This window comes from Mustela nigripes, chromosome 5 (genome assembly GCF_022355385.1).
Source record: "Mustela nigripes isolate SB6536 chromosome 5, MUSNIG.SB6536, whole genome shotgun sequence".
NCBI lineage: Eukaryota > Metazoa > Chordata > Mammalia > Carnivora > Mustelidae > Mustela > Mustela nigripes.
This window is the reverse complement of record NC_081561.1, coordinates 625,856-647,621: the sequence shown is the minus strand read 5'-3', so window position 1 is coordinate 647,621 and position 21,766 is coordinate 625,856. Positions and strand designations below refer to the sequence as shown.

The 21,766-nt window shown below is 36.1% G+C and overlaps 1 protein-coding gene across 5 annotated transcripts in view; it reads left to right on the top strand.

Moving 5' to 3' along the window:
- Positions 1-21,766, top strand: part of EXOC2 (exocyst complex component 2) — a 286,884-nt gene that overhangs the window by 48,457 nt on the left and 216,661 nt on the right. For 3 of the 5 annotated variants that reach the window (XM_059399328.1, XM_059399324.1, XM_059399326.1), the window contains 3 exons: positions 2,570-2,734; positions 7,645-7,821; positions 9,861-9,987. In XM_059399328.1, the coding sequence (XP_059255311.1) occupies positions 2,617-2,734; positions 7,645-7,821; positions 9,861-9,987 (422 nt within the window). In that variant the 5' untranslated portion in view covers positions 2,570-2,616. The remainder of the gene's footprint in view (positions 1-2,569; positions 2,735-7,644; positions 7,822-9,860; positions 9,988-21,766) is intronic. The other 2 variants (XM_059399325.1, XM_059399327.1) reach the window with 1 other exon arrangement.

The following is a 21,766-nucleotide window of genomic DNA, read 5'->3' as shown; positions in this document are numbered from 1 at the left end:
TAATGGGATCATTCATTTTTATTGTGTCCTAGATATGTGGATATTACATTTAGAGACCTTGGAGTCTGTTCTGTTCTTCTGGAGAGTGTTGGCTTTGTTTGTTTTTTAACAGACATTGTTAATTTGACTAGATTCACATTTCAACCTCTCGTCTCCCCTGTGGTGGGCAGCTACCAAAATCCTTGCTCACTTCTTTCATTCTTTAAGCTCTTGGTCTATGTCGTGCTACTTGCAGTCTCTCCTCTGCAACCTATGAAGTGCAGTTCAGGGGCCAGTCAGGGGTTTCTGTAATATTTTTTTCTGCGTCTGTGGCCCCCTCTACTCCAGAACTTTGTTCTTTTCTCTTTTCTTTTGGTTTCTTTTTTTTCTTTCCTTTTCTGTTTTTTATTTCTTTTCTTCTTCTTTCTTTCTTTCTTTCCTTCTTTCTGAAAGATATATTTATTTTAGAGAGAAGGAGAGAGAGCATATGCACACGCTGGAGGGGTAGAGGAAGAGGGAGAGAGAATTTCAAGGAGGCTCTGCTCCCAGCTTGGAGCTTGACTGATGTGGGGCTCGATCTCATGACCCTCAGGTCATGACCTGAGCCAAAACCAAGAGTTGGAGGCTTAACCCACTGTACCACCCAGGCACCCCTCCTCCTCTCCTTCTAGCTACTCTGTTAGCTTAAAATTTTCATCCTCCTATTCCTTAAGCCATAAAACTGTGGCTTTATGATTAAGTTTACCTGCTCTGTGCTAAGTAGACTGGAGTTTTCTCTTAGATGAAAATTGGGTATCCAGTATGGATGTGTATTGAGTGAGTGGTTTTGAAATTCTCAGAAATATCCTAACAAAAATAGTGATCATTATATTCCTCTCTAAACTTACTATCCAAAGAATTCTTTGTCTTTTTAAAATAGATTTATTCATATTCTATATAGTTTACCCATTTAAATGAAAAATTCAGTTGTGTTCAGCATAACCACTTAATTGTATAACTATTACCATGATCAGCTTTAGAATTTTCATCACTACTGAAAAGACCATACTTACTGGCAGTTCACTCCAGTTCCTCTCAATCTCCCCTCTACAGCCCTAGAGAGCTACTTTGTGTTTCTGTAGATTTCTCTCTTTCAGACATTTATTATAAATGGGGTTATTTAGTGTGTGGTTCTTTCTGACTGGCTTCATTAATAACTTAGTATAATGTTTTCAAGGGTGATCCATTTTGAAGCACATGAGAGTACTTTGTTTCTTTTTTCTTTCATGCCAAATGATATTCATTGTATGGATATACTTCATTTTACTTTCTCATTCATTCATTTATAGACTGTTGAGTTATTCTACTCTTTGACTTTTATTAATGCTACTGTGAACATTCATGGACATATTTTTATGTGGACATATATTTAAATTTCACTTGCTTAGGTGCTTAGGAGTAGCTGCTTAGCTGCTTAGGAGTAGAATCAGTGAATTGTATATTAACTCTGTGTTTAACCTCTTAAGGAACTACCAAACTTTTCCAGAGTGGCTATATCTTTTATATTCCCACCAGCAATGCACAGTGGTTCTAATTTCTCCCCATCATTGCCAACACATTATTTTTTGCCTTTTTGATTATAGCCTTCTAGTGCGTATAAGGTTATATTTCATTGTGGGTTTGATTTTTGATTTGCATTTCCTTGGCTAATGACATTTGAGCATCTTTTCATGTCTTTATTGGATTTTTTAAATCTTTTTTTGCAAAAATGTCTATTCAGATTCTTTCCCATTTTTTAAGTATTCACTTTTACAGTGAGTTGTAATTGCTCTTTATATATTCTAGATAGAAGTCTCTTATCAGGGACACTATTTGCAAATATTTTCTCCTGTGGGTTGTCTTTCACTTTTTTAAATGGTGTCCTTTGAAGCACAAAGGTTTTTAATTTTGACCAAGTCCAGTTTATCTCTTTTTCTCCTTTTGTTGCATATGGTGTTGTGTCTAAGAGGTGTTTGCCTAACCCAAGATCACAAAGATTTACTCCTGCATTTTCTTCAAAGAATTTTATAGTTTTGTCTTGTACATGTAGGTCTATAGTATATTTGGAGTAAATTTTTGTGTGTGTTATAAGAAAGAAACCCAATGGGTTGCCTGGATGGCTCAGTCAGTTAAGTGTCTGCCTTTGCCTCAGGTCATGATAGTGAAGTTCAGTACATCTATGGGAATGTATTTTAATTTTTATGAACATGATTAATCAGAACGTCTTCCTTTAACAACTTGGTCAATAGCACAGTTTCTAGCATATTTTTGGGATTCAGCAGGTGTAGGTATGGAGCTAATGGTGACATTAGGTTCTATCATATTGAAAGTTCCAGAACCAAGAGCTTAGTTGTCTGTTATTTTTCTGACATTTCCCTCACAGTACCAGCTATAATGTCCTTGGTAAATTTAATGTTCAGTAAATGTTGGCAGGTAGGTTAAATAACAGCTAAAAATTTTGGAGCTTCACGTTTAAGAATACTTTTTATGTTTGGTATTGAATCTCTAGCTTTCTTGTATTTTTAGTTAATACTTATTTCAGTTGTCACTAATACTTTCCTTTCTTTTTTAGCAGATTACTTCTGTAACTAGACCTCCGGTTTGCCCAAACAAAGCACAATGTCCCGATCACGACAACCCCCTCTTGTGACAGGCATATCTCCAAATGAAGGAATACCATGGACAAAGGTCACAATTAGAGGAGAAAACCTGGGAACTGGCCCAACTGACCTCATAGGTAAGAGCAAGAACTATGTTTTCATTTTTATAGTGGGCAGTTGAGATAAGCTGATAGAAAAAAAAAAAAACATTGTGATCTTTATGGAATAATCTGAATAAAGATGAAAGAATTATTTGGTTTTCTTGATTTTCTTTGTAAAAATCATTATTTATCAAATCTTGTCTAAATTGCTTTTCACCGAGTCCTTCAGAAAGTTTCCCACAGCTGAGACTTGCCTTCTTTTCCTCAGCCTTGCTTTCTCTTGCTTTGATTGACCAAATATCCTTTCTAGCTATTTTTGCCCACTTTAGTTTTCCCTCCATTATGTATCTGTTTGTATTTGTTCTGTAGTGCTCTGGAAATTGTATCTCTTCTGTTCTTTATTGCCCTTCAAATCAAATCTAAACTCTATCTCCTGGTGATATCAGTACCAGTTGGTCTTATCCTCAGTTCACCTAGAAGAAACTATCTACTCTCACCAGGTGCATATCCTTACTAAGACCTGTGAATCTTACTTATTTCCTTTCCTCTGCCACACTGATGCTTCATCGTGCTTGAGAGCCCCACCATAGATCTGAAATACGAATAGTCTCTGTCTGTCAAAACTTGAGACTTACAACCAAAAAAAAAAAAACTCTTCACACTAATTCCCACCCATGTTAATCTGTCTTTTTATTTAAGCTTCCCTGATATTTATATATTTATGCTAAGCTACATCATAGGTTTTCGTATCTGTTTTTTTTAATCTTTTTAAGTTCAAGGACATGCACACTCTGTATCCTGTTATCCTGTTGGCACTATATGAATTTATTAGTTTGTATAGGGTCTGTCCCCTCTACTCCCACTCTGTAGCATGTTACTCTGTAACATGAAGACCTCCTACTGCTGATTATTTAAACATTCATGTTTGTAAGTGGTTCATCCCTTGCTTGTCTTAAGTTTTTTTTTTAATTCCCCTTAGTTAACATATAGTATATTATTCGTTTCAGGTGAACAACTTAGTGATTCAGCACTTCTCATACAGTACCCACTACTCACCACAAATGCACTTCTTAATCCAGATCACCTATTTAATCCATCCACTTCGCATACCTCCCTTCTGGTAACCAATAGTTTGTTCTCTATAGTTGAGTTTGTTTCTTGGTTTGCCTCTCTTTTTTTTCCCCTCTATACTTTTTTTATTTCTTAAATTCCACATATGAGTGAAATCATAGGGTATTTGTCTTTCTCTGACTGACTTATTTTACTTAGCCTGATACTCTCTAGCTCCATTCATGTCATTGCAAATGGCAAGATTTCATTCTTTTTTAATGGCTGAGTAATATTCCATATATATGTATGTTTATATATTTATATGTATGTATATTATAATTGTTTGGTCAGGTAGGATTATTTTCTTGTGAACTCTGAGATGCGTTTAGAAAAGAGATGCATTCAGAATGAGGAAGTGAGAGATTTTAGTATATGCTATTCAACATATATGCTGATTACCATATAAACTTATCTAGATTCAAACATTCTCTTGACTCTTCTTAATTTATGAGGGATCCTAGGGGCATGTAGGTGGCTCAGTCTGTTAAGTTTCTGCCTTCGGCCTGGGGCACAGTTCCAGAGTCCTGCAGTCTAGTCCTGAATCAGGTTCCCTGCTCAGTGGGGAATATGTATCTCCCTCTCCCTCTGCTCCTCCCCGACTTGTGCTATCTCTCTCTCTCAAATAAGTAAATCTTTTAAAAATTTATGTGGGATGTATTGGTAAAATATTGGCGACTGTGAGTTGGAACTTATTTTTCTTGCATTATTGGTGCAGGTTGACAGATTATTTTTTTGGCCATCTGGAAAACCTTTGGAAAGAGAAAGTGAATTGGAGCTCGGCGCTATGTTTAATAAATGAGTTTTGCACTTCCTAGCTAGTTCTTTTCACTAGTGTTATTTAAATATGTCTTATTTTATTTGTTTTCTCTAGCCATAGTTTTTGATTCTTCAGTAAACAAAAATTAATTATTCTTTTTTAAAAAGGATTTTATTTGTTTGTCAGAGAGAGGGAGAGAGAACACAATCGGGGAGCAGCAGGCAGAGGCAGAAAAAGCAAGCTCCCTAACAGGAAGGAGCCCAATGTGGGATCATGACCTGAGCTGAAGACAGATGCTTAACGGACTGAGCCACCCAGGCATCTGAAAAATTAATTATTCTTATGAAGATAGTTTTATCTAATCCAGTGTCTTGATTTTTGACATAGCTCATTCTAGATTTTTCTTTATCCAAAGTGGAAGAGTCCCTAGAATGCATAGAAGTAAACCATAAAGATGGAGGTTATGTCCTACATTTTAACTGGAGCTCCTAACATGATAGTTACTAGTCTATATAAATTTTAATCTTGCTTTAGCTTTAAGCAGTGCTATTCTTATTTGACTGTGTATACTTCTGTAAACCTTGCTAGTTCAGCTTTCAACCTGCCTATGTATTGCTTAGAAACCATTTTTTAAAAAAGCAAACCCAATCTGCTAAATAATTTCGGTGTTTTTAGCTCAGAAGATATCTATGCTAGCCAAGTGAAACGTTATAAAAACAGTTTATTTGAAATTCTACAATCTACTTTAAAAAAATGTTGTTATATTTTATGAAGCAGATTTCTCAGTTTGCAGTAACTTAGCAAAAATGTTGCTTTAGAAATTAATAAATTGGTCTTGTGACTTTATTTAATTTTTATGACATTTAAAATGATCTGTTTGAATCTATGTTTAAAATTGTGATTTTTTTTTTTTTTTTTTTAGTTAAAATGTAGAGCAGATATTAAATCACAGAAACTTTGATAGCCACTACAACTAGATGAATAAACTATTGTTCTGGGTAGCTTTTTCCTAGCTTGTACTGTCACGGATATCGTTTATATTTGCTCATCTGAACATGTTTTTAAGACTTCCTGTCTATATATTTTAAATCTGCTCTCCTTCTTCAGTTTTAATCATAAGGTTGTTCTCCAGCAGGGAACCTATTTTAGGAATGACTTTATATTAAGTCCTGACATTTACTAGTGAGTTAGTTTCTTTTCTGAAACGAGTCAATATATAAAATCACAAGAATCTTTTTGATATTATAAAATTTTACAATATTAAGTGAATGTGTTAACCTAGAGTGATATCAAAATACCTACCACCTGTAACACTTAAACTACTTAGTATATTAAAGACTTTTCCATCATTTAAAATATACATAGACTGATATGTGTATGCATAAACATTATTTGAGCAAATACTCATTGAAGTGTTTCAGAGTGCTTCTCTTAAAGATGGAGAGGAGTTCTAGGAGTGTTTTGAATCTCTTAAATTGTTTACATTTTTCAAAACTTTCAAAAATTTTCAGGAAGGATATTAAAGACATTCTCATATTGAAAAAATAATTTTGAATTATGAATGCATTTAAAAATGTGTAAATGTCATTATACATTTAAAAAAATTAACAGAAAACTTTAAATGCTGTTGTTAGAAAGACAAAATTCCAGGGGTGCCTGGGTGGCTGTCAGGTAAGCATCTGCCCTGAGATCAAGCCCACATCTTGCTCCCTGTTCAGTGGAGAGCCTGCTTCTCCTCCCTCTGCCCATCCCTTCCCACCTCCCTGCTTCTCTCCCAAATAAATAAATCTTAAAAAAAGAAAAAAAGAAAGGCAGAATTCCATACATGTATAAATAATGGCTGTTTTAGGGAAATCTCTGAAATTCATTATTTTAACAAATGCATCTCTAAAAGGTGATTGTTTTTATTACTCTATGGTTAATATTCTTACCAAACAGTGCTTTAAGTTGTGACAAAAGATGACTTGAATCCCTTCCTACATTTTTTCAGCCCAATTTGGCATTAGTTGAGGTGTTCCTGGTATCTGAAAAAAAAAAATTGTAATTGCCAAAATTGACTGCTGAGCAATACAAAAAGTTAAATAATGAGAATAGAAAGTGTGAAGTGTCTGGGTCTTTGCCACATACATTTTGGCTTGTTTTTTCCAAAAAATATTTACGAGCTTGTTCTGTTTTGCAGAAATGGAAAATACAAATAAAATAAGTAGTAGAAGAGCTGGCAGTTGTCCTTATGGTGATATATTGGTGTTCTGTCTGGGGTCACATCTTCCTCACTATAATCTTTCATTGCCTCCCTGTTTGATTACTGCCGAAATTATAGTAATTTACTTGTTATCAGGGCCTGAGATTTCAGGCATGAGTTGACATTTTGGGAGTTCTGGTTCACTAAATGTAGTTTAGTGACAGTATCATTAGGGAAACACCAAGGCAGCATGAACTACCAGTGTAGGATACAGATATAAAAAATGAAATAATAATCCAGTAAGGCCCTAGAACATCAACTGGATTTACCAGACTCCAGGCTCTGCTTGAAATAAAGTGTATACTATGTATACCATATATAATTTAAATGCTAGGAAAAGTAAGTGTGCATTATTTTCAGGAACATGAATAAATAAATTTTTAGGGAATGATAGATATATTTAGTATATGTCAGAAATTTATGTCAATAACTTAGATTTCTAATAATTAGCAATAATTTCCCATAAAAACCTATGGAAGCAATTTAAGAGTTGCATAGTCTGAGTATTTGGAATGCCTACACATAATTATTATGGTCATTATTTTTTAATTCCATTGATATTTGAAGAAACTTAAATATAATCTAAAGAAGTCTTAGATACTAAAGAAAAAGGATTAGACAAAAATTAGTAGAGACAGTATATTTGCAGGTAACATTGGGTATATTCAATAATAGAAATAACTATTGAACAGGAAATGTTATTTTTAGATTTATTTTTCACTTCATGGAAAAAGCCTGGTAATACTGAGAGAAGAATTGTCTTTTTATGTAATAGATGTGTCTATGATCTTATCTTTGTTCTTTTGAACTTTGTTACTTACATGCTTTTATTTTCAGGTCTGACAATTTGTGGACATAATTGCCTCCTGACGGCAGAATGGATGTCTGCAAGTAAAATAGTATGTCGAGTGGGACAAGCTAAAAATGACAAAGGAGACATTATTGTCACAACCAAGTCAGGTGGCAAAGGAACCTCAACAGTGTCTTTCAAGCTACTCAAACCTGAAAAAATAGGTATCATCTTAACTTTAATTTTTAAAGAGGAAAATGAAAATGGCTTTTGTCTTTCAAAATCTAAAAGTGGTAGATTTGTATAAAATTTACCTACTCTCACATCTTATTAATTTAGATTATGTTTATTTTGACAGGAATGGGGTATTAGTTAAAATTTGCATTACTTTTGGAAAGGCAGTTTGGTGAGCTAACAGTGAAACCTAAAGATGATGATCATGAGAGAACTATCATCCTAAATTCTTTATAAAATTTATTTCTTTAACATTTTGCTTTGTCAATTTTAGTTCCTTGATTTTGAAAACAGTAATTGCATTTCTTTCTATTATGCAGTCAATATTTGAGGTAAAATATCCTCCTCATTTGGCCAAATTAGCAATAATACTATCTAAATAATGTTCTTGTTTCCTTCATTTCCTCTATCCTTTGAGGCCAGGACAAAATGTTGCCTGGTCAAAATGTGTTTTTGGCCCTCGGAACAAGAAATAAGCACTTTTTTTTTGTATGCTGTAGCACTTTAAATGTTACTTTTTGTGTACCTAACACTTCCTTCCTTATATTAGGGGTGGTTAAGAACTTGATCCAAGGAGCTGAACTCTGAATACTAATCTGAGGTCTGGCACTATGAACTGTGGAACTTCAATGCTAGTTCTTTGTGGATAAAAGTGGAACAACAATATTACCTACTCTGTAGGATTAAATGAGTTACAGCGTGCATATAAAGTGCTTAGTATAGACCCTTACAAAAAGTTAATGTCAGGTTCATCTTTGTGGTCTTGTGATGTCTTATACATGGTTAGTACTTGGTAAATATTTGTGTAATGTAAGAATATCACAGGTGTAATTAAGCCCAGGTCATACTTCTCTCTTATATTGAAAAGTAAATCATTTTGCAGATTGTTTTTGTTTTCTAACTTAGAGTGTAGAGCCTTTCTACAGCATTGGCTTCTTTAGAATCCTAGATTTTTTTTCCCATAAATAAAAATTTAGATAAGAAATTTAAGAGAGAATACAAAATGGAACACACACACACACACACATATATGTGTGCCTATGCATATATCTGTGCATATATAATATTCCCTGTTTTTGTTTACTCATTTAATATATTCAAAAACTGAAAATTAAAGCCAGAACTTGTTACCAGTTTTCTGGAGGAACTTAAAACACTGATAGAACCCAGCAATGTTTTATATCATATTTATATGGCAGATAAAGATAATTTATTTTATTCTAAAGTACCCTGGCAGGACCTAGCACAGTATAAACTCAATAAAGGCTTATCAGGCCTAATTTAGGAATATCTAGATTTTAATAAAACCTCTAACAAAGCCTCTTGTTGCATTCTGGCGGAACTGTCGGTGCTGATAGAATTTGTGGGTTCACAAAGGGTCATATAGCTTGAAGTTGCCTGGGATCAAATACCTTCCCTCATGAAGCTGCTCCTCTGCTCATTGGCCCTTTGCCCATTTTCTGTTTGAACCCAGGTTTAGAGGTAGTAAGCCTGTGAGTCCCATGCCAAAGTGAATGACAAAGAACTCAGTCACATAGAAGAGGGTACCGTTTTCAGAGATTATATTTTGTTGACAGTGTTTACCTATTTTCCCTGAATATCCTGGTCATTTCCATTACACAAGCCATGCATTTCTTGGAAAGTGTTTGACTGTTTTCTTTATATAAGGAATTGTTGGATATTTTTTGAATGAACCGAATTAATTTTACTTTTTGTTACATGTAAAATACATTTGTTTTAGCAGAATTTTTTCTAAGAGGCTTAGTGTTCCTTCTCTGTTGAATAGTGTACAGTGAAATCATGAACCAAGAGGTGTTGTATTTACCTTTTTATAGATTCCTAGTGTTTTTAATCAAGCCACCAACCATTAAAAAAAACAGAAACAAAAACGAAAGCACCACAGCTTTTGTGCTTTCAGATTTCTCAAAAATCACCTTAGTGTGCATTTTGTATTAGATCTTTAAAAAGTAAAGCAATAGGGAAAGTGTTAGTTTGTATCTCATTAAGGATGTGCTCCTCATTTTGGCAGGTCTTTTGGATCAATCTGCTGTGTGGGTTGATGAAATGAATTATTATGATATGCGTACTGACAGGAATAAAGGAATTCCCCCCTTGTCTCTACGTCCTGCTAATCCTCTTGGCATTGAGATTGAAAAGTGAGTACCATCTTGCCTTCAGTTTTCTTTATTGATGAAAAGTTTCATATACTTCCAAGTAAAGAGGGAAACTCCAGAAACATCCAGGGAAACACAGTTGAAGACATTTCTGTTGTTTGGGTTCAAGTGTTATTCTGAAGCCTGGTCAGTTTGTTGCCTAGTGAATGTTCCAATTAGTTAAAAATTTCAGCGAAAACTACTTACCTCATTAGTTTTTTTAGTTTACTTTTTGTGAGGAAGTAAAGTATCTTGAAGTTTGTAATAACTTATCTGGGGCTGGTGAGTTTAAATATTTAGGTGGTACTTGAGATCAAAATAGAACATTCCATGTGCTTGGTGTTTTGGGGAAATATTTTAGAATGATTAGGCCCACTGTAGTCTTTTATTTTTTTTACAACCCCTGCCTATAATTCATACTTAATCTAGACTTAATCTCTCAGAATTATGGCAGGTAAATGAGAGTGTTCAAGATGTAAACAAATCTATGATTTTCTTAATTGCTAGGGTAGTATTTTAGCAACTTTTATAATTAGTACCTCTATCCTTATATCTATCTTAATCAATTCATTTAATATATTAATTGTGTCTAATTTATTTTCTAACCTTGGGATTCTGCTCATGGAGTTATATACTGAGTGTTGCTCTATAAACAGTTACCGAAGGTGACAAATTAGTTCTGTTAACACTATAATATAATACAATATAATATAATATAATATAATATAATAATACTAATCTTTATATATTTAACGTTCAAGCCTACACTTGAAGACCATTAGTAATTCAAATAGCAAGCTTCTTTTCACCTAGTGGGCTTTTACCTCTGGCTAAGAGGAAAGGAGCAAGTGTTTGTCTTGGGAATTCACCATGTGTTGAAAAATCCTTAGCTTAGCAGCTTTTAGTGAACTTGGACTATCCTAGGTCACATCTTTGAAGCTCTTTGGCATCTGTAGATGTTTTAACGATTTCAGTGTTCTATAAAGGAGTTTGAGGATCAGAAAAGTCCAGAAAGAATGGTAATTGCTAGCTATTTAGTTGAGCACAGTTTCAACCATGAATAGACTTTGCAGTTGATAGGAAGCCTTTAAACAGCCTGCTTTAATACTCTTAGAAGCCAGCTTCTTTCCAAGGCCTGCCACAAAAAAAGTGTAGAGCAGGAGGTCCTTTTTGATTGTTCTTTCATAAGGAAAATATAATTTTATATTTGGGCACAGGGAATATAGGAATACTGTATGAATTTTATATGAGCTTTAGACAAAACTATCAATGGGAGGATTAAATTGAATGTTTACTATCATAAAATGTATTTTCTTAATTTTCAGTTTGGCATATAACTCACCCCTATTTGACTTCTTTACCTTCTCAGGTCCTTCCAGTTTTGAATTGTCTTTATTATTTCTGTTTTTGCTGCTACCCAGAAAAGGGATGGGCTTGAACTCTCTCTAATAGCACTTTTTCTTAATATGTGTCAGGATTATTCTTAGGGAACATTGGTAACAGCAGCCAGGAATAATGGCACTAAATGTGCTGGGCTCTTTAGAAGTTTTCTTTCTTTCTTTTTTTTTTTTTTTTTCTTCTCTGTGAGGTAGTCTAATTTATTCTAGAGCCAAACTCCATTTGAGCCTTAGCTCTCCAGCTTACTAGCAGTAGGACTTTGAGCCAGTTACTTAACTACTCTGCCTCAGTTTTCTGAGGTGCAACATGCAGTACCTGTATCAAAGGGTGTTTGTGAGGATTCAGAGAGTGAATGCTTTAGAAGAGTGTTGCTCGTAGCAAGTGCTTAATAAATGTTAGTCATTGTTACAATGATGCTTTTGCTCTTCTTGCATCATATACTGTTCAGGCTCTGCTCAGTCACTTAGGAAGAGAATCTCTTTTTAATAACTGTTGAGATTTCAGGGTAACAAATTATATTAAAATCTTTAAAAAGCATTACATACATTAATTTAAGAAGTGCTAAAATGGCTGTAAAATTAATAGTAGTATTTATTTCAAGTTGTTACTTAAGTTTCAAATAATAATTTGCTTAGCCATAGAATAGTCTTTTGAAAAGGTAAAGCCATGACTCTCATACAAATATAAAATGAACATGTTAAGAGCTTTTATTTAATTCATTAATTAATAGGAAAGCCAGAAAAATGTTAAAGCCAGTTCAGAGGAAATTCCAGAGGGTAGACATAATAGTCAGTGAGGAATGCTGAAAGATGTAGACTGACCATATCTACTGCATGGTAATTAGTTGCATCATCACCTGGCAGGTATTTCTGTGGCTTAGGCTCTCTAGTCACCATCAGTCCTCCATTAGTTAACGTCTGTTTCTACAGTTTAGTCGAAAAATAGGAACAGAGAAAGGCACAGGTTTCTATAGAATCAGAAAACACTGGGAAGGCCCTCCAGACCGTGAAAGGACTCCAGTAGTTCTTTTGTACATTTAAAGTCTTGAAATTTTCAGTAAAAGAAAGACAGGCTAGAATACTAGAAAGCAAGAAAATGAAAGGTGAAAGTACAAAGAGTTATAGAAAACAAGAGAAAGTTTTTGGCCAGAAAAATGCTTTTCATGATTCCTTTTTATTTTTTAAAGATACTGTCAGGAAAACAGCATTTATTTTATTGAATCCTCTAACTTCAGATTGAGAAATCTTATTTTAGAAAAAGAGAAAAGGAAAGGAAAAGTGGGTATTAAAATATTGATGTGGGTTTTATTTCCCTGACTTGATTTATTTTATTTATTTTACTTTTTTATTTTTATTTTTTTAAGTAGCTTCACACCCAGCTCAGGACTTGAACTTTCAACACTGAGATCAGGAGTTGCATGCTGTATCAACTGAGCCAGCCAGGCGCCCTCCTGACTCAGTATTTTTTAAATAAAAGCTTTGCTCTCCGTACGGAATGATGTACGTTCAGGTTAGAATCCCCAAGAGTATTTCCGAACTGGTTTTTATTTCTGTATATTAATGACATTTGGATGTTTCTTTTGTTTAAAATTGCTGGGGGGTAGGGGAGTAGGGATAGGGTAGCTGGTTTATGAACATTGGGGAGGGTATGTGCTATGGTGAGTGCTGTGAAATTTGTAGGCCTGAAAATTTGCAGACCTATACCTCTGGGGCAAATAATACATTGTATATTAATTATAAAAAAAAAGGTTGGGACAGGATCTAATTTTAATTTTTAAAAAAATATCATTAGAGAAGGAATATTAGGGTTTTAATATTACTTGTTTGTTGAAATATATTATTTAGAAGGTTTGAAGAATTATGATTGCTTATTATAAAATACTGTGGTCCTAATGATTTATCATTAAAATTGTGATGCCACTTTGGAAGATGAATCAGCTGCTGGTAATTGCATTGTGAATGTTGATGAAATTCTCTTCAGCTGACAGTCAGATGTACGATGTGGAACAGTGGGAGGTCCTATAGTGTTGTGGCCAGTTCATCTGAATAAAAAGAAGCAAGTAAGGAGGGGCACCTGGGCGGCTCAGTGGGTTAAACCTTTGCCTTTGGCTCCAGTCATGGTCTCATCGTCCTGGGATCAAGTCCCGCATCTCATCGGGCTCTCTGCTCAGCAGGGAGCCTGCTTCCCTCCCTCTCTCTGCCTACTTGTGATATCTCTCTCTGTCAAATAAATAAATAAAATCTTAAAAAAAAAAAAAGGAAAAGCAAGTAAGAGTAGCAGAATATAGTTTTCTTGTAAGTCAGAGTTTAATAAACATTTTACTGGTGTGCCCAGGGTGCATGCTGTCGTCTTTTAGTTACTGAGTTTTATCAACTGCCTCCTTTGACTGCTTAAGTCCTTCATATTCCTAAATTTTTCACTGATGTTGTGCACAAATGATGCCTTGATACTTATAAAAATGTTACTAATTGCTTGGAAACAGACAGACTTCACTTTGAACTGGGACTACGATTTAGTTATAAAAAGTCTGCATTTCTGATTTATTATATTGATTGTCACAGATGTCTCTGTTCTTTGCATAGCTTAAATTGTAATGGAGACAAACCATTTAAACAGAAAGAAAAGGTAAAACAGGTTCATGTTAAGTAAAAGCTCTCACTGGGTTATATTCCTTTTTTTTCTTTAAGAGAGAGAGGGAGAGAGAGAAAGTGCACCCACATGGGCACCTGCCCAACTGGTGTGGGGAGGCAGGAGAAGAGGGAGAGAGAATCTCAAGTAGGTTCCTTGCCTAGCTAGCGTGGAGCCCCAGTGTCATAACCCTGACATCATGATCTGAGCCAGAATCAAGGGTTGGGCACTTAATAGACTGACACCCAGGCGCCCTGCTAGGTTATATTTCTTAAAAGAAATATTTGTCTAACTTGAGAATATTAAGTTATGTTTTTGGAGATCATACACATATGGAAGTGAGGACATAAAAATGGAGCTTTGCCCTTGTTTTTATATGATCTACAACTTTTTATTATTAATTATTATTAAACTGTTGTTAAATAATTACATGGGAATGGCTGTCTAGTCATTTGATGGACCAGTAATACCTGCTTTATTTCCACATGGATTTTATGGGCAATGCAAATCTGATTTTCTTCTCATCAATTTGGTGTTTTGGTAGAAAGGAAAGTTGACCAGTTTCCCCACAAACAAGGGACGGGTGGCAAAATAATTCTCAGTATGAGTATAGAAGAGAAGAGTCTTGGATAAATTCGCTTTTTAGAATTTATAAAAACAATTTTGTGGGCTGTGATACAGTGCATAAGTCCAGAACCTTTCAGACCCTGCACCCCAAAAAGGGAGGAAAGAAAGAAAACAGCATCATATACAACCAAGAGCAAGCTCATAATATTTAATACAACAGAGTGAAAATAATGCTAAAAATTGAAAGCTAAAAGAATTGAATATAATATACAAACACTCAAAAAAACTATATAAACCGACTTTACTGTTTTAGCCTCCCCACCTTTCATCTTTCCATCTGCCAAATCAAGAAAACATGTTCTCTTTAATGCAGTAACACAACTATAACCTGGCCTTACTCTGTGAGGTGGTTAGAATTTTTCTCAAAGTGGTTTTTGTTTTTCTCATTCACAGGTCATTACTATAGAATTTTCTCACACTCGAAAGCAAATTGTGATATGTTGAGAACATTGCTGTTAGTTCTGTATGTGACCACTCAACCCATGTACCTGGGTCTTTCCCTGGCATGGGCTAAACCTTTCCAGATTTAAACCTGAGCTTACACTGCCATCTAATGGAAAGCATATATTTTAGGGGTGCAAGAGTTGTCACTATTAAAATTGTGTTTTGATTTCTTAAAGCATTTCATGAGTGTACATAGTAGAATATATATTGCTTTCACTCTCCAACTCCATGGTAGTATATTTAAAGTGTATATTTAATTTAAATTACTCAGAATGTACCTTGCTTTTACTGACTTGTTAAGCCATCACTTTACTCGGTGGATAGCAGCCTAAATTCCAGTTACCGTGAACAAACATTTTAGTTTTATTTATTTATTTATTTAATTTTTTGAATTTTTTATTTTTTATAAACATATATTTTTATCCCCAGGGGTACAGGTCTGTGAATCACCAGGTTTACACACTTCACAGCACTCACCAAAGCACATACCCTCCCCAATGTCCATAATCCCACCCGCTTCTCCCAAACCCCCTCCCCCCAGCAACTCTCAGTTTGTTTTGTGAGATTAAGAGTCACTTATGGTTTGTCTCCCTCCCAATCCCATCTTGTTTCATTTATTCTTCTACCCACTTAAGCCTCCATGTTGCATCACCACTTCCTCATATCAGGGAGATCATATGATAGTTGTCTTTCTCTGCTTGACTTATTTCGCTAAGCATGATACGCTCTAGTTCCATCCATGTTGTTGCAAATGGCAAGATTTCATTTCTTTTGATGGCTGCATAGTATTCCATTGTGTATATATACCACATCTTCTTGATCCATTCATCTGTTGATGGACATCTAGGTTCTTTCCATAGTTTGGCTATTGTGGACATTGCTGCTATAAACATTCGGGTGCATGTGTCCCTTTGGATCACTACATTTGTATCTTTAGGGTAAATACCCAATAGTGCAATTGCTGGGTCATAGGGCAGTTCTATTTTCAACATTTTGAGGAACCTCCATGCTGTTTTCCAGAGTGGCTGCACCAGCTTGCATTCCCACCAACAGTGTAGGAGGGTTCCCCTTTCTCCGCATCCTCGCCAGCATCTGTCATTTCCTGACTTGTTGATTTTAGCCATTCTGACTGGTGTGAGGTGATATCTCATTGTGGTTTTGATTTGTATTTCCCTGATGCCGAGTGATATGGAGCACTTTTTCATGTGTCTGTTGGCCATCTGGATGTCTTCTTTGCAGAAATGTCTGTTCATGTCCTCTGCCCATTTCTTGATTGGATTATTTGTTCTTTGGGTGTTGAGTTTGCTAAGTTCTTTATAGATTCTGGACACTAGTCCTTTATCTGATATGTCGTTTGCAAATATCTTCTCCCATTCTGTCAGTTGTCTTTTGATTTTGTTAACTGTTTCCTTTGCTGTGCAAAAGCTTTTGATCTTGATGAAATCCCAGTAGTTCATTTTTTCCCTTGCTTCCCTTGCCTTTTGCGTTGTTCCTAGGAAGATGTTGCTGCGGCAGAGGTCGAAGAGGTTGCTGCCCGTGTTCTCCTCAAGGATTTTGATGGATTCCTTTCGTACATTGAGGTCCTTCATCCATTTTGAGTCTATTTTTGTGTGTGGTGTAAGGAAATGGTCCAATTTCATTTTTCTGCATGTGGCTGTCCAATTTTCCCAGCACCATTTATTGAAAAGGCTGTCTTTTTTCCATTGGACATTCTTTCCTGCTTTGTCGAAGATTAGTTGACCATAGATTTGAGGGTCTATTTCTGGGCTCTCTATTCTGTTCCATTGATCTATGTGTCTGTTTTTGTGCCAGTACCATGCTGTCTTGATGATGACAGCTTTGTAATAGAGCCTGAAGTCCGGAATTGTGATGCCACCAACGTTGGCTTTCTTTTTCAATATCCCTTTGGCTATTCGAGGTCTTTTCTGGTTCCATATAAATTTTAGCATTATTTGTTCCATTTCTTTGAAAAAGATGGATGGTACTTTGATAGGAATTGCATTAAATGTGTAGATTGCTTTAGGTAGCATAGACATTTTCACAATATTTATTCTTCCAATCCAGGAGCATGGAACATTTTTCCATTTCTTTGTGTCTTCCTCAATTTTTTTCATGAGTACATTATAGTTTTCTGAGTATAGATTCTGTGCCTCTTTGGTTAGGTTTATTCCTAGGTATCTTATGGTTTTGGGTGCAATTGTAAATGGGATTGACTCCTTAATTTCTCTTTCTTCTGTCTTGCTGTTGGTTTAGAGAAATGCAACTGATTTCTGTGCATTGATTTTATATCCTGACACTTTACTGAATTCCTGTACAAGTTCTAGCAGTTTGGGAGTGGAGTCTTTTGGGTTTTCCACATATAGTATCATATCATCTGCAAAGAGTGATAATTTGACTTCTTCTTTGCCGATTTAGATGCCTTTAATTTCCTTTTGTTGTCTGATTGCTGAGGCTAGGACCTCTAGTACGATGTTGAATAGCAGTGGTGATAATGGACATCCCTGCCGTGTTCCTGACCTTAGCGGAAAAGCTTTCAGTTTTTCTCCATTGAAAATGATATTTGCGGTGGGTTTTTCATAGATGGCTTTGATGATATTGAGGTATGTGCCCTCTATCCCTACACTTTGAAGAGTTTTGATCAGGAAGGGATGCTATACTTTGTCAAATGCTTTTTCAGCATCTATTGAGAGTATCATATGGTTCTTGTTCATTTTTTTATTGATGTGTTGTATCACATTAACTGATTTGCGGATGTTGAACCAACCTTGCAGCCCTGGAATAAATCCCACTTCGTCGTGGTGAATAATCCTTTTCATGTACGGTTGAATCCTATTGGCTAGTATTTTGTTGAGTATTTTCGCATCTGTGTTCATCAAGGATATTGGTCTATAGCTCTCTTTTTTGATGCGGTCCTTGTCTGGTTTTGGGATCAAGGTGATGCTGGCCTCATAAAATGAGTTTGGAAGTTTTCCTTCCATTTCTATTTTTTGGAACAGTTTCAGGAGAATAGGAATTAGTTCTTCTTTAAATATTTGGTAGAATTCCCCCGGGAAGCTGTCTGGCCCTGGGCTTTTGTTTGTTTGGAGATGTTTAATGACTGTTTCAATCTGCTTACTGGTTATGGGTCTGTTCAGGCTTTCTATTTCTTCCTGGTTCAGTTGTGGTAGTTTATATGTTTCTAGGAATGCATCCATTTCTTCCAGATTGTCAAATTTATTGGCGTATAGTTGCTCATAGTATGTTCTTATAATAGTTTATATTTCTTTGGTGTTAGTTGTGATCTCTCCTCTTTCATTCATGATTTTATTTATTTGGGTCCTTTCTCTTTTCTTTTTGATAAGTCAGGCCAGGGGTTTATCAACTTTATTAATTTTTTCAAAGAACCAGCTCCTAGTTTCGTTGATTTGTTCTATTGTTTTTTTGGTTTCTATTTCATTGATTTCTGCTCTGATCTTTATGATTTCTCTTCTCCTGCTGGGCTTAGGGTTTCTTTCTTGTTCTTTCTCCAGCTCCTTTAGGTGTAGGGTTAGGTTGTGTACCTGAGACCTTTCTTGTTTCTTGAGAAAGGCTTGTACCGCTATATATTTTCCTCTCACGACTGCCTTTGTTGTGTCCCACAGATTTTGAACCTTTGTATTTTCATTATCATTTGTTTCCATGATATTTTTCAATTCTTCTTTAATTTCCCGGTTGACCCATTCATTCTTTAGAAGGATGCTGTTTAGTCTCCATGTATTTGGGTTCTTTTCAAACTTCCTTTTGTGGTTGAGTTCTAGCTTTAGAGCATTGTGGTCTGATAATATGCAGGATATGATCCCAATCTTTTGATACCGGTTGAGTCCTGATTTAGGACCGAGGATTTGATCTATTCTGGAGAATGTTCCATGTGCACTAGAGAAGAATGTGTATTCTCTTGCTTTGGGATGAAATGTTCTGAATATATCTGTGATATCCATCTGGTCCAGTGTGTCGTTTAAGGCCTTTATTTCCTTGCTGATCTTTTGCTTGGATGATCTGTCCATTTCAGTGAGGGGAGTGTTAAAGTCCCCTACTATTATTGTATTAGTGTTGATGTGTTTCTTTGATTTTGTTATTAATTGGTTTATATAGTTGGCTGCTCCCACGTTGGGGTCATAGATACTTAAAATTGTTAAATCTTCTTGTTGGACAGACCCTTTGAGTATGATATAGTGTCCTTCCTCATCTCTTATTATAGTCTTTGGCTTAAAATCTAATTGATCTGATATAAGGATTGCCACCCCTGCTTTCTTCTGTTGTCCATTAGCATGGTAAATTTTTTGCACCCCCTCACTTTAAATCTGGAGGTGTCTTTGGGCTTAAAATGAGTTTCATGGAGGCAACATATAGATGGGTTTTGTTTTTTTATCCATTCTGATAGCCTGTGTCTTTTGACAGGGGCATTTAGCTCATTAACATTCAGGGTAACTATTGAGAGATATGAATTTAGTGCCATTGTATTGCCTGTAAGGTGACTGTTACTGTATGTGGTCTCTGTTCCTTTCTGATCTACCACTTGTAGGCTCTCTCTTTACTTAGAGGACCCCTTTCAATATTTCCTGTAGAGCTGGTTTGGTTTTTGCAAATTCTTTCAGTTTTTGTTTGTCCTGGAAGCTTTTAATATCTCCTTCTATTTTCAATGATAGCCTAGCTGGATATAGTATTCTTGGCTGCATATTTTTCTCGTTTAGTGCTCTGAAAATATCATGCCCGCTCTTTCTGGCCTGCCAGGTCTCTGTGGATAAGTCAGCTGCCAATCTAATATTTTTACCATTGTATGTTACAGACTTCTTTTCCCGGGCTGCTTTCTGGATTTTCTCTTTGTCACTGAGACTTTTGAATTTTACTATTAGGTGATGGGGTGTGGGCCTATTCTTATTGATTTTGATGGGCGTTCTCTGAACCTCCTGAATTTTGATGCTTGTTCCCTTTGCCATATTGGGGAAATTCTCCCCAATAATTCTCTCCAGTATACCTTTTGCTCCCCTCTCTCTTTCTTCTTCTTCTGGAATCCCAATTATTCTAATGTTGTTTCATCTTTTGTTGTCACTTATCTCTTGAATTTTCCCCTCGCGGTCCAGTAGCTGTTTGTCCCTCTTTTGCTCAGCTTCTTTATTCTCTGTCATTTGGTCTTCTATATCACTAATTCTTTCTTCTGCCTCATTTATCCTAGCAGTGAGAGCCTCCATTTTTGATTGCACCTCATTAATAGCTTTTTTGATTTAAACTTGGTTAGATTTTAGTTCTTTTATTTCTCCAGAAAGGGCTTTTATATCTCTCTAGAGGGTTTCTCTAATATCTTCCATGCCTTTTTCGAGCCCGGCTAGAACCTTGAGAATTGTCATTCTGAACTCTAGATCTGACATATTACCAATGTCTGTATTGATTAGGTCCCTAGCCTTCGGTACTGCCTCTTGTTCTTTTTTTTGTGTTGAATTTTTCCGTCTTGTCATTTTGTCCAGATAAGAGTATATGAAGGAGCAAGTAAAATACTAAAAGGGTAGCAACAACCCCAGGAAAATATGCTTTAACCAAATTAGAAGAGATCCCAAATCGTGACGGAGGAGAAAGGGGATAAAAAGAGGTTCACAAAGGAAGAAAGAAAAAAAAAAGAAACAAATTAAAATAAAGGAAAATAAATAAAGAAAAATATAAAAAAGAAAAAATATATATATTAGATAACCTAGTTAAAAAACGTTAAAAAAGAAAAAGGTAAAAGTTAAAAAAAGAATTTTACCAGAAGGCGAGAAAAAAAACAAAAAATGAAAAAGAAAAAAATTAAATTAACTGCAAGACTAAAAAAAAATCACAGGGAAAAAGCCATGAGTTCCGTGCTTTGCTTTCTCCTCCTCTGGAATTCTGCTGCTCTCCTTGGTATTGAAACCGCACTCCTTGTAGGTGAACTTGGTCTTGGCTGGATTTCTTGTTGATCATCTGGGGGAGGGGCCTGTTGTAGTGATTCTCAAGTGTCTTTGCCCCAGGCGGAATTGCACCGCCCTTACCAGGGGCCGGGGTGAGTAATCCGCTCGGGCTTGCTTTCAGGAGCTTTTGTTCCCTGAGCGCTTTCGGTAGAGTTCCGGAGGACAGGAATACAAATGGCGGCCTCCTGGTCTCCGGCCCGGAGGTGCCGAGAGCCTGGGGCCCCACTCCTCAGTGCGCCCTCAGAGAACAGCGCCCAGTTACTCCCGTCTGCCTGACCTCCTGCCGCGCTCCGAGCTCACCGAGCCTGCGACCGGTTCAAGGTAACCCCGAGCTGTGAGCTTACTGTCGGCTCTGTCTCTGTATCCGGTTTTCCCATTCCAGTACCCGCAAGCTCTGCGCCACTCAGACACCCCCAATCCTTCTGTGACCCCGCGTGGGCTTCACCCCGGTTTAGCCTCTGGAGCGATGTCCCTCAGCGGAACAGACTTTTAAAAGTCCTGATTTTGTGCTCTGTTGCTCTGCCGCTTGCTGGGAGCCGGCCCCTCCCCCCGGGGTCTATCTTCCCATCGCTTTGGATTCACTTCTCTGCCGGTCCTACCTTTCAGAAAGTGGTTGTTTTTCTATTTCCAGAATTGCTGTTCTCCTTCTCTTCGATCTTCTGATGGATTTTCAGGTGTTTGCAATCTTTAGATAAGCTATCTAGCTGATCTCCGGCTAGCTGAAGTAGTCTCAGCGTGCTACTTCT